The sequence below is a fragment of the Gobius niger genome (assembly GCF_951799975.1).
Source record: "Gobius niger genome assembly, chromosome: 6".
NCBI classification, from domain to species: Eukaryota; Metazoa; Chordata; class Actinopteri; order Gobiiformes; family Gobiidae; genus Gobius; species Gobius niger.
This window is the reverse complement of record NC_136857.1, coordinates 29252094-29263914: the sequence shown is the minus strand read 5'-3', so window position 1 is coordinate 29263914 and position 11821 is coordinate 29252094. Positions and strand designations below refer to the sequence as shown.

Here is an 11821-nt window from a genome sequence, read left to right as displayed (position 1 = left end):
ACTGCCATAGAAGAAACTGGTCAGTCAGAAACTCCACATATTTTTCTCTCCCCATGATTCTGGCCCAAAACATGACTCCGCCCCCTCCTTACTGACGTCACAGCCAGCCTTGGTGGGACCTGGTGGCCATTCACCAACCATTCAGTACTCCATTGATCTGACCATCCAGGGTTACAGGACACTCATCAGTGAGAGTGGGGAGGGTTGGGTCTTGGGGAGCGTTGGGTCGCTCAGTGTTTTAGAGATAATAAGAGAGGCCAGGCTAAACTGAGACGTCACGGTCACAGTGAGAGATGTCACTAACTATTGATTAAATACCCTAATGCCCAAATATCAAATACATATTGGCAACAAAATGAGATAAGCTAATTCAGATGCAGATTGCAAACGAGCACTGCAAACGAGTAGCCTGAGGACTGACTGAAAATCAAAACAGTTGTCATGGCACCAGAAAAAATAAAAAATAAATTCAGTTGAAAACAAACTCCCAGGGTCCATCCGAAATGCTTTAATAATAATAAGGATAAATAATCCTTAACCTTTCATGGGGTCAACTGTTACATCTCTATGCAGTTAGTGAACTGGAGCTTCAACAGCATTTGCCCAATTTGACCGTCCTTACCCAAATTGGGCAAATTTGTTTTCCGTCCTTACCCACAGAAAAAAAAAAAACACAGGAGAAGTGACACCACCAACAGCTGTTTCAGAAAAAACTACATACACTGCGTTCTAAATTATTATGCAAATTGTATTTTTGTGTCAAAAAGGTAAACAAAATAAATAAATAAATAAATAAATAATGAAACTCATAGATGGTATTGTGTCTCTGGGCTCTATGAATCACTGACATTAATCTCAGAGACCTGGGATGATTAGTAGTCAGGTTAAGCCCTGTTAGGGGAAAACTGCTGAAAAAGGGTGTTCCACTTTATTACGCAGATCATCATTTTCAAGCAATATGGGAAAGAAAAAGGGTCTCCCTGGAGTCTCCCGAACATCAAGGTGTAGGACCCTCCAGAGGCTGCATAAAACTTATATCTGGGCCTCCCCTAAACTGTTAATTGAAGCTCATGAACAGAAACGGCTGCAGTGGCTCAGAAATACATGAAGACTCATTTTCAAACAGTCTTGTTCACTGATGAGGCCGTGTAGCCCTGGATGGTCAAATCAATGGAATAGTGGATAGTTGGTGAATGGCCACAATGTCCTAACAAGGCTGTGACGTCAGTAAGGAGGTGGTGGAGTCATGTTTTGGGTCAGAATCATGGTGAGAGAGCGGGTCGGCCCCTTTAGGCCCTTTTAGGCTCCCTGAAGGTGTGAAAATGACCTTTGAAAAATATGTGCCTAGCACTAGGCTAGCACCACTAAAGTTTTCCTTCAAAATGTTAGATGTTTTTGATGATTATTGCATGGTTGTTTTCTTATCAGATTAAGTACAGAAAACAAAGATGATTTTATTTTGGCTTTATTGAAAAATACAGTTTTACAAAAAGCTGCTCAAGTGGTCATATTTTATGAACATTTAACAGCTTCATTTAGAAGTTGACGGTTTACTCAGCAGAATCACCCTGAAGAAAGAGTGCATTCAGTTATTTTTTATTTTACCATATAGACATTTTTTTGTAAATCCTTACCTTTCCGGCATCGCGGCTCTTGACTCTGAGCTTGTTGACCTGGGACTCGGCGATATCAGCACGCTCCTGAGCTTCTTCAAGTTCATGCTGAACCTTCCTGAGCTTGGACATGTGAGTGTTGGCTTGTTCCTCCTGAAAGTGGTATATGTTGATTTGTAAACATCCATAAACAACATACCATATCGAATGTAATAATGTATATTTTTTGCAACTCACAGCCTCCTCAGATTGTCTCTTGTATGCCTTGACTTTGAGCTGCAGTTTGTCCACCAGATCCTGGAGTCTGGTCATGTTCTTCTTGTCCTCCTCAGTCTATGAAAACATACGTAGGAAAGGTGGTGATGTACAATTTTTATTTTACGTATTGCGTATTGTAATTTGAATAGGATGAGGATGAGTGGGAGAAAACAGCTTTACATTTTCTGTGAGAACTTACCTGGTAGGTCAGCTCCTTGACTCTACGCTCATATTTACGGACTCCTTTAACAGCATCAGCTCCACGCCTCTGCTCACCTTCAACTTCTGACTCAAGCTCACGCACCTTTTAAGAAGAAGTGCTATGATTATCATCTTTGTTCATGCAATTCTTTAGTCGCATTTCAGCCGACACTCACCCTGGTCTCCAGTTTCTGGAGTTGCTTCTTGCCTCCCTTCATGGCCAGGTTCTCAGCCTCATCCAGACGGTGCTGCAGGTCCTTGACAGTGACCTCCAGGTTCTTCTTCATCCTCTCCAGATGAGAGCTGGTGTCCTGCTCCTTCTTCAGCTCCTCAGCCATCATGGCGGCCTGAAATATTGTCATTGTAAGTGAATTCTGTCATAAACAGTGTTCTCTGGTGTTGGACATGTGAGCTCACATCAATGATGGCCTTTTTGGCTTTCTCTTCAGCATTTCTTGCTTCCTGAACTGAGTCATCCACTTCACCCTGAACCTGGACCAGATCAGACTCCAGCTTCTTCTTGGTGTTCATAAGACTGGTGTTCTGTTAGAAAATAAATAAAAAATAAAATAAAGTAGTTGGTGTTTTTACATTTATATTGCACCATACTTTTTATCACAGTAATTATTCTTTCCAAACCTGAGAGTGAAGCAGTCCAACACGCTCGCTAGCATCCACCAGCTCTTGCTCAGCCACTTTACGTGCTCTCTCTGTCTGCTCCAGAGCAGCTCTCAGCTCCTCAATCTCGGCCATCATCAGGCCATTTCTGCGCTCCACCATGGCGGCCTGCTCCTTCATGTCTTCTTGTCCTCTGACGGCATCATCAAGGTGCAGTTGGGCATCCTGGCCACAGAGAAACATTGTATGAAAATGTTCTCCAACATTATCTTTATTAGATCTTGTCTCTGTTTTCTGACCTTGAGCTGGCCCTGGACGTTCCTGAGCTGTTTCAGGGCTTCAGCGGCCTGTCTGTTGGCATGGCTCAACTGAATCTCCATCTCGTTCAGGTCTCCCTCCATCTTCTTCTTTATTCTCAGAGCATCATTCCTGCTCCTGACCTCAGAATCCAGAGAGCTCTGCATGGAGTCAATGATCCTCTGGCTGTTCCTCTTGATCTGCTCCATCTCCTCGTCCTTCTCTGACAGCTTTCTGTCAACCTCCCCCTTGACCTGGTTCAACTCCAGCTGGACACGAAGAATCTTGGCTTCTTCATGTTCCAGTGTGCCCTAGAAATGCCATTGTACTTGTATTATCATTCATTCCTGTATGAAAATAACATTTACAATCGCTATATAACACATTTCTCTAATGATCTACCTCAGCTTCCTCAAGGGCAGTCTGGATTTCAGATTTTTCCGTTTCTACTGTCTTCTTGGACTTCTCCAGCTCATGAATGCTCTTTGCAGTCTCTCCGATCTGCTCAGTCAAGTCAGAGATCTCCTCTAAATAGGAAACAAGCATCAGCCTTGCTTACTGTGCAGCTGCAATGATTGTATAGCGTTGTATATCTCATAATGTTGGTGTACATACGCTGCAAGTTCTTGTTCTCTCTCTTCATGGTCTCCAGTTGATCCAGGGCCTCCTCATAAGAGTTCTTCATCTTAAAAAGTTCAGTGCTCAGAGACCGAGACTCTTTCTGGGCTCCCTCCAGTTCAGCTTGACCCTCCTCATACTTCTGCTTCCACTCAGAGAGAACCTGGAAATGTTCAATTTGAGTTTACATGAATGAGAGAGAACATCCATCTTGTTTTTGTGTGTTTTAATTCATTTTTTACTTTGTCAAAGTTCCTCTGCTTCTTGTCCAGATTGGCAGCCAGAGCATTAGCTCTCTCCACATCAATCATAAGGTCTTCCACCTCACCCTGCAGCCTCTGTTTGGTCTTCTCCAAAGATGCACACTTAGAGTTCACAGCCTCAATGGATTCCTCAGCCTCCTGCAGGCGCTGGGCCAGTTTTTTCCTGTGATGAAGGAAATAGAGACACAAATAGAATTAAGACAACTATCATCTTAGAGTTCTACCAACAGAATCATTCTACTTACTTGGACTCCTCCAGCTCCTCAGTGCGCTGAATGGCGTCAGTCTCATATTTAGATCTCCACTGAGCCACTTCACTGTTGGCCTTGGACATTCCTCTCTGGAGCTCAGCCTTGGCCTCCTGCTCTTCCTCAAACTGCTCCCTGAGCAGATCACAGTCATGACGGGCAGACTGGACTCCATGAGCCAGGGCATTCTTGGCCTGTAGGCAATAATAATCAGTGTGTAGCCATCATTTGAAGACATCTTTGAGTTTACTGGCTAAGTGATAAGATTGTTCATACCTTGACTTCTTCCTCAACGTGTCTCTTCAGCTCTTCAATCTGCTGAGTGAAAGCCTGCTTGCCTCTGGTCAGCTGAGAAACAAGAGCTTCCTTCTCCTCAATTTGACGAGAGAACTCACCTGTAATTGCAGCGTCATTTAGTTCATCTGACGGGATTCAAAACTAAAGCATGTTCAGTTTAGGACCATACCATTCTCTGTCTGGAGCCTGGCCCTCTGTGCACTTGAGTCATTCAGCTGGCGGACATTCTCATCGTTTTTGGCCTTGAGCTCACTCAACTGGTCCTCAAGAGTTCTGCACATTTTCTCCAGATTGCCCTGTCAGGATACAATATTTTTAAGTTTTATTATAGTGACAGAGGAAACTTGAGAGATGATGTCATTCAGAGGAGCAGTTTACCTTAGCCTTGGCCACACCCTCCATGTTGCTGGAGAGGTCATCAATTTCCATTTTGAACTCGCTCTTCTCCTTCTCCAGCTTCTGCTTGACACGCTGGAGGTTGTCGATCTGCTCTCCCAGCTCAGCAACACTGTCGGCCTGCTTCTTGCGCAGAGCTGAAGCCGTGGCCTCATGCTGCAGAGTGGATTCTTCAAGATCACGACGCAGCTTCTGGAACTCAGCCTCACGTTTCTTGTTCAACTCAATCTGAGCAGCTGTGGCTCCACCAGCTTCCTCAAGTCGTTCACTGATCTCCTCGAGTTCTCTGGAGAGGTCTGCTCTCTGCTTCTCCACCTTTGCACGAGCTGCTCTCTCAGACTCGATCTCCTCCTCCAGCTCCTCAATACGAGCCTACATTTCATCACAGACGATTGATAGGATCAACACTTTTCCTCGTTTGAACCAAAATACTGTCAATCTGAAGCGGCACCACTTATTACCTGAAGCTCTTTGATCTTCTTCTGAAGCTGGGCACCAAGAGACTGCTCATCCTCAATCTTGCTGAGCAGCTGGCTGGTCTCAAAGTCCTTCCTAAAAAAAAGTACAACTTTCTCATGTTTGTGCTATTAAACTAAAGACCAGTTGATGAAATGTGATAAATACTTTTTGATCTTCTCATCAGATTGCTGCTTGTCATTTTCCAGGTCCATGATGGATTCCTGGGCCAGTTTCAGGTCTCCCTCCAGCTTCCTTTTGGCTCTCTCAAGGTCCATGCGGAGCTTCTTCTCTTGCTCCAGAGAACCCTCAAGCTATCAAACATTGTAATATTTTAATGATTGAGATAATACCATAATAGTTTTGACTGTGCAATATATAAGGTAAACTTTGAAAGCCTCACATCATCGACTTGCTGTTCCAGCTTGGTCTTGGCCTTGGTCAGAGTGTTGACTTTGTCTTCCTCTGCTTGGAGGTCATCCAGAGTTTGCTGGTGGGACTCTTGGAGGGCTTTCTTCTCTTTGGTCAGCTTGGCAATAGCCTCATCTTGAGATGCCATCTCCTCTGTAAGATTTTTAACCTGGAGCAGCATTGACATATTGTCACTTTTTGAAACAATTTACTGTAAGAGCATTTCATAATCATGTCATAATTCCTCAATTAAACCTGCTTTGTTTACATCTACTGAATGTACATGGCAGCTGTATCATTTGTTTGTTCATTTCAGTGTTTTTTTTTTAATATATATATAATTTAGTTCATTCAAAAGTTACATTAATATATTTACAACAAAACTGCCAAGCCAATGCCGTTTGAGATAAAAGGAGCACCTTGTTCTCAGTGGCATGTTTCTCTTTCTCCACTTTAGCCAAGGTGAGCTCCAAGTCATCAATGTCTTTCTTCAGCTCAGAGCACTCATCCTCCAGCTTCCTCTTCTTTGCAGTCAGCTCAGCATTGATTTCCTCCTCATCCTCCAGTCTCTCAGTTGTCTCTTTGAGTTTGGCTTCAAGTTGGATTTTGCTTTTAATGAGCCCCTCACACCTCTCCTCTGCATCGGAGAGGTTTTCACCCTCCTATATAAGATAGACATGCATAAAGGTGAACATGTTAGGATCTCACAGAGGTTTTCTATCAAATGACTTGTTTCATTTCTTGCTGACCGATGCCACTTGGAGCTGCAGATCATTCTTCTCCTGCAAGAGGGAAACCATTTTCTCCTCCAGCTCCTTCTTCTTAGCCAGAGCAGCTGCCAGGTCAGTCTTCATCTTTTCATAGTTCTCCTTCATTTGCTGGAGCTCCTTCTCAGTCTCAGCGCTCTGCAGGAGAGGCTTGATCTTGAAATACAGCTTCAGCCATGGCCAGTTTTTGACATTCATGAAGGAGCGAATATTGTACTGGATGGTGTAGAGAGATTCTCTGTAAGCAGAAAATAATTGATCAATACTTCATTGACATTATGAATTCTTTAGTGGAATTTATCTGTACCTTCTCTCCATCATCTTGACAAACACCTTCCTCATAACATAGCCTCTGCAGAGAGCCTGAGTCATGGTCACCAGCGAAGCCAGTTTTTCATCTCTCATCTCCTCCAGCTGACCCAGTAGACCAGCTTTGAAGAACACCTATTACAACATTGAGCAATGAAACATTAGTAAAGAATGATAAATCACAATAACATTCTAAACTGAATATAGACCTTGGTGTGTCCAAACATGTACTGAGTGTGGTCCACATCAATGGAGCCAAGAAGCTTCTCTGCAGCTTTCTTGTTGTCAATGAACTGTCCCTCAGGGATGACACTGGCATTCAATACTTTGTATCTGAGAAAGGTGTCATTTTAGTCTCATTGTTTCTTTTTTTTTTGCTTGAAACCTTTTCAATTTGAAATGTGTAAAAAGTACCTCTGCTTGAAGTCACCGTAGAGGACTCTGCTGGGGAAACCCTTTCTGCAGATTCTGATGCCCTCCAGCACACCATTACACCTCAGCTGGTGGATGACCAGGAAGTTCTCCATAAGACCTGAAGTTGAATATATAACACTTTTATTATTAAAATGAGGTTCACACAGATCCACTATCACCCCTTTTATAAAAGGAATACTCGCCTGGGGTTTTAGTTTCATTGGGAATCAAGCAACGCACAAAGTGAGGGTGAGTGCTCCTCAGGTTGGTCATCAGCTTGCCCAAGTTCTCCTGAAGATCATAATGTAATGAATTATGACACATTTCCTTTATGTGATATCACATCAAAGATCAAAAACATACTCTGAAGAGGGCAGACACAGTCTGGAAGGAACCACCCTTCTTCTTGCCACCCTTCTTTCCACCAGCAGCAGCAGCCTCAGCTAAAACGGAAAAAAAATAAAGATTCTTATTTCATATTCTGTGTAACATCATGTTCCATTTAGTAAAAGATGCACTTACCCTCTCCTCCATGGGTGGCATACAGGAGAACCAAGAGCTTGTTTGCAGACTTCTGGTAGAGCTGAATGACTGATTCGTTCAGAGGGTCCTTGTTCTTGTCCAGCCAGCCAGTGACATTGTAGTCGACTGTGCCAGCGTAGTGGACCAGGGAGAAGTGAGCCTCAGCCTTGCCTTTGCCTGGTTTAGGTTTCTCAAAGGCTTTGTTCTTGCCCAGATGCTGGTCATGCAGCTTGTTCTTGAATGTTGTATCAGAGGCCTTGGGGAACATGCACTCCTCCTCAAGGATGGCGAAGATTCCCATTGGCTGTCAAGAATTATCATGTGTTAGCAAAATGCAAACTTTTATATTCATGCTACAAATGTTTCTGATTACCTTCTCAATAAGCTCAATGCAGGCGGCCAAGTCCATACCGAAGTCAATGAACTCCCACTGAATGCCCTCTTTCTTGTACTCCTCTTGCTCCAGGACAAACATGGTGTGGTTGAAAAACTGTTGCAGTTTCTCGTTGGTGAAGTTGATGCAGAGCTGCTCCAAGCTGTTGAACTACAAATCAAAGGTAAATTACTATGTAGCCTCACAGAAATAGTGAGTACACCTGTTTCATAATAGTGATAAACCTACATCAAAGATCTCAAATCCAGCAATATCCAGCACTCCAATGTAGAAGTTTCTTGGTTGCTTAGTGTCCAACATCTCATTGATACGGATAACCATCCACAAGAACATTTTCTCATAGACAGACTTGCACAGAGCACTGACAGCATTGTTGACCTTGACATAAGAAGAACATAATAAATCACAAACGTAGAGAATGTAGTGCTATTATATTTGTGTATTTCAGTAATACTTTACCTGTGGGACGGTTTGACCTTTGGTCACCATCTCATTTCCGACTTTGACTCTTGGGTAGCACAAGGCTTTGAGCATATCCGCCGAGTTCATACCAAAGAGGTAGGCGATCTTGTCAGACACTAAATAAGGTTAAATAAATGAGGTTAAATATTGGTAAAACGGGTTTAAACATAGGATATTCTAACCTTTCAATAATAACTATTGTAATTACCCTCAGTGCCGTCAGGCTCAGCCTGCTCCTCGCGCTGCTTCTGCTTGAATTTCAAACTGCCGTGATGCATCACAGCACCAGTCAGCTTGTAGATGTTAATCTTCTCCTCAGCATTGAAGCCCAAGATATCAATGGCAGTCTGAACAAAGATTGATGAACATTTACATCTTCTTTAAAGTTGTAAACTGTATGCACAAGAAAACAAAAACTGTGGAATGTGTATGGAAAATGACTCTGATTAAAGCCCACTGCACAGCTCTCTGCACTGCCCCATGGTGGTGCTGCTACACTAAAGCTAAACTCCATAAGCTGTGACTACCATACAACAATCCTCTCAGGATTCTGTTGAATGTCTCTCACTGAACAAGTGCCAGTCTGCTGTTTCTGCAGAATAATGTGACCACAAAAGAAATGTTGCATATAAAGTTATGATGAGACTCATGGACTCACAAAAGGAAATGATAACTGTTCTAATAAGCCCTGACCAGAGCAGTGTCAGGCCCAGCTCGGTGCTTTGGAGACACTGGAGAAACTGCTTGTACGGACTATCGTGTGGTATACTCTGTTTTACATGTTTTTACAAGTCTGAGACAAAGATTGATTAATTGATTGATTGTCATGTTGAGTTGTATTTTCTCCTTTACATCAGTTGCAATGAACTCCTCCACATCATCGATGCTCTTGACAGTGATTTCACCCTGGCTGATCATCGGGTAGTCATAAGGGTTGGTGGTGATCAAAAGGGCCTCTGACATACAAATGTTGACAAATGCAGTTCAGGTACAGTGTTTTAGACAGTACCTGTACTAAACATGTGGCATTATGTGATATGACATACCCAGCAGATGAGGCTGGTGGCCTGTCATGAGCTGGTAGAAGATGTGGTAGCTCCTCTCAGCCGACAGCTGGAAGGTCACACGGGACTTCTCCAGCAGGTCTGTGCGGAGAAACATTACAATAAACTAACCATTTGAGTTAGAATCCCCATTGAAGGTGTCTGTTTTTGTTGTCTGTAATACAGTAAAAGTTCTATAGCAAAAACAGATGAATGTCCTTAAAAACATCTAAGGAGGCTTTTATTTCTCTTTGTACAGGAGTGTTTTTAATGATTTTAGTGCAATAAAAAAATGCTCTTTCTTGAACACACATTTCCTCGTTTTAAACTTACATGTTTCAATATCAGCTGAAGCGAGCTTGCCAGTGGTGCCAAAATGAATCCTGATGAATTTACCCTGAATTTGAAAGAAATGTTAATGAAGTCCCGTGGTTTGAAGTTTACTTGAGTCTGACATGTGTATATACTCACGAAACGAGAAGAGTTGTCATTCCTCACAGTTTTGGCATTACCGTAGGCCTCCAGCAGGGGGTTGGCAGCGACAATCTGATCCTCAAGAGATCCCTGAAAGGGAGAGGTTTGGGTGCAACATTAGCCCCTCGTAACTGATGTATTCATCTGTCTGTATTTGACGGGATTTACCTGCATTTTGCTGCCAGAACCAGGTGGAGGTGCGTCCTTTTTAGCTCCAAGTGCTGCAATTGTTGCAAAGTACTGGATGACACGCTTGGTGTTGACAGTTTTTCCGGCACCGGATTCTCCGCTGGTTTAGAACAAGCATATTATAAAGCAACTGAAACCTTGGTATAAGTATTCTTGTCATCTGTGCCTTCTCTACTTACGTAATCAGAACTGACTGGTTCTCACGATCTGAAATATTAATGTGAAATATTTCATATTAAATGTTGGTATAAAAGTATGTTTTGTCCTAATATTTGAAACTTGTTGTGTCTCACCAGTGTTCATGAACTGATAGGCATTGTCAGAGATGGAGAAGATGTGGGGTGGGGCCTCAATCCTCTTCTTGCCTCTGTAGCCTGACACACAAACTGCATCGTATACGGGAAGCCACTTGTAGGGGTTCACCACGACGCAGAACAGCCCAGAGTAGGTCTGAAGTAGTAAGAATACAAGACAGAAGTAATGAGTGTGTACTTCTGTTAGTCTCTGTGGATCTACTGTAGATGCTGAAAACGTACGTAGATCATCCATGAGGCATAACGCTCTTTGAGGTTATACAACACAGAGGGCTCGTTGAGGTGGGTCATCATGGCCATGTCCTCCATCTTGTCATACTTGGGAGGGTTTCTGGGGTGGATGTCGTCCTCTTTGACTACGACAGTCTAAAGACACCACATTTACATTATAATACTTATATTGATTGTATTTTTGAAATATATCAAAACGTGCCTTTGCACCGGCTCCTTCAATCTCACATGTGGCTTTACCACCCTCTCTTTTGGTGACTTTGCATTTGAGGTACATCTCAGCATCGTCGATGCAAAAGAAGGCCGTTTTGGCATCGAAGGGGGTGGTTTGGGCCTCAATCCTCTCCCTCTCTGGCTTCCGGAGGTAAATAGCCGCCGGGCCATACTGCTCCATCTCCGCGTCCGTGCTCATGGTGGCACGTAAGTTGTGTCTGTACAATTATTCGTATGTCAATAAAACACATTCTGTGTTTTGTTCAATCTAATAGTACAAGTACCTTTTTCTACTACAGAAAAAAAGACCCTCTGAGCCGGGTAGATGTCAATAGGCTGTGTGACAATAAAGATGAAAAAAATATTAAGCATTCAAATAAACAAGGCAGTCCATTTGCAACAACAGAAGAGCAGCACTGAATGAAATCAGGGTGTGCTTGTAGTTTAGTCTTTGTGTAGAACAATGGCCGCCGGTGTCACAGCTTTAAAGAGCGCGACGCCGCCATTGCTGCAGAACCTCCATATGTGGGCGGCAAAACAAGCTAGTTTTGTATTAGTTAGCATTGCACTTTCCACACGTTTTCAGCAACTGTATAGCCTTTTTTTTTTAGATATTCCTCCTGTGATAACGCTGGGCTAGTAACAATTAAATGACTGTTTTTTGTGAGGCACATTTTTGAAATCTGGTATACTTATGTGGGCCGGACTTTGACTGACAGGCTGTTATTAGCATGAGAGCTAATGACGCGGGCGTGGCTACAACCGAACTACGTCCCCCCCGAGGGCCGAGTCTACAGTGAAGATCCCGCCCTT

General features: G+C 43.1%; 1 protein-coding gene across 1 annotated transcript; it reads right to left on the bottom strand.

Moving 5' to 3' along the window:
• Positions 1 to 1550: 1550 nt before the first annotated feature.
• On the bottom strand, positions 1551 to 10900 carry LOC306964861 (myosin heavy chain, fast skeletal muscle-like; the record flags this gene model as incomplete). The annotated part of the gene is made up of 38 exons (XM_079559029.1): positions 10787 to 10900; positions 10544 to 10700; positions 10430 to 10457; positions 10230 to 10350; positions 10059 to 10151; positions 9921 to 9984; positions 9591 to 9689; positions 9397 to 9500; positions 8753 to 8891; positions 8542 to 8660; positions 8311 to 8460; positions 8062 to 8232; positions 7689 to 7992; positions 7530 to 7609; positions 7370 to 7457; positions 7167 to 7284; positions 6962 to 7085; positions 6751 to 6887; positions 6426 to 6681; positions 6096 to 6338; positions 5669 to 5845; positions 5434 to 5579; positions 5271 to 5361; positions 4792 to 5181; positions 4583 to 4709; positions 4393 to 4511; positions 4114 to 4310; positions 3848 to 4031; positions 3603 to 3768; positions 3390 to 3514; positions 2990 to 3298; positions 2712 to 2915; positions 2490 to 2615; positions 2249 to 2419; positions 2071 to 2175; positions 1851 to 1946; positions 1635 to 1766; positions 1551 to 1568 (listed from the first exon to the last, which is right to left on the bottom strand). The coding sequence occupies exons 1-38, from the start codon at positions 10871 to 10873 to the stop codon at positions 1551 to 1553; spliced, it is 5565 nt and encodes a 1854-aa protein (XP_079415155.1). The 5' UTR covers positions 10874 to 10900.
• Between the last annotated feature and the right edge of the window lie 921 nt (positions 10901 to 11821).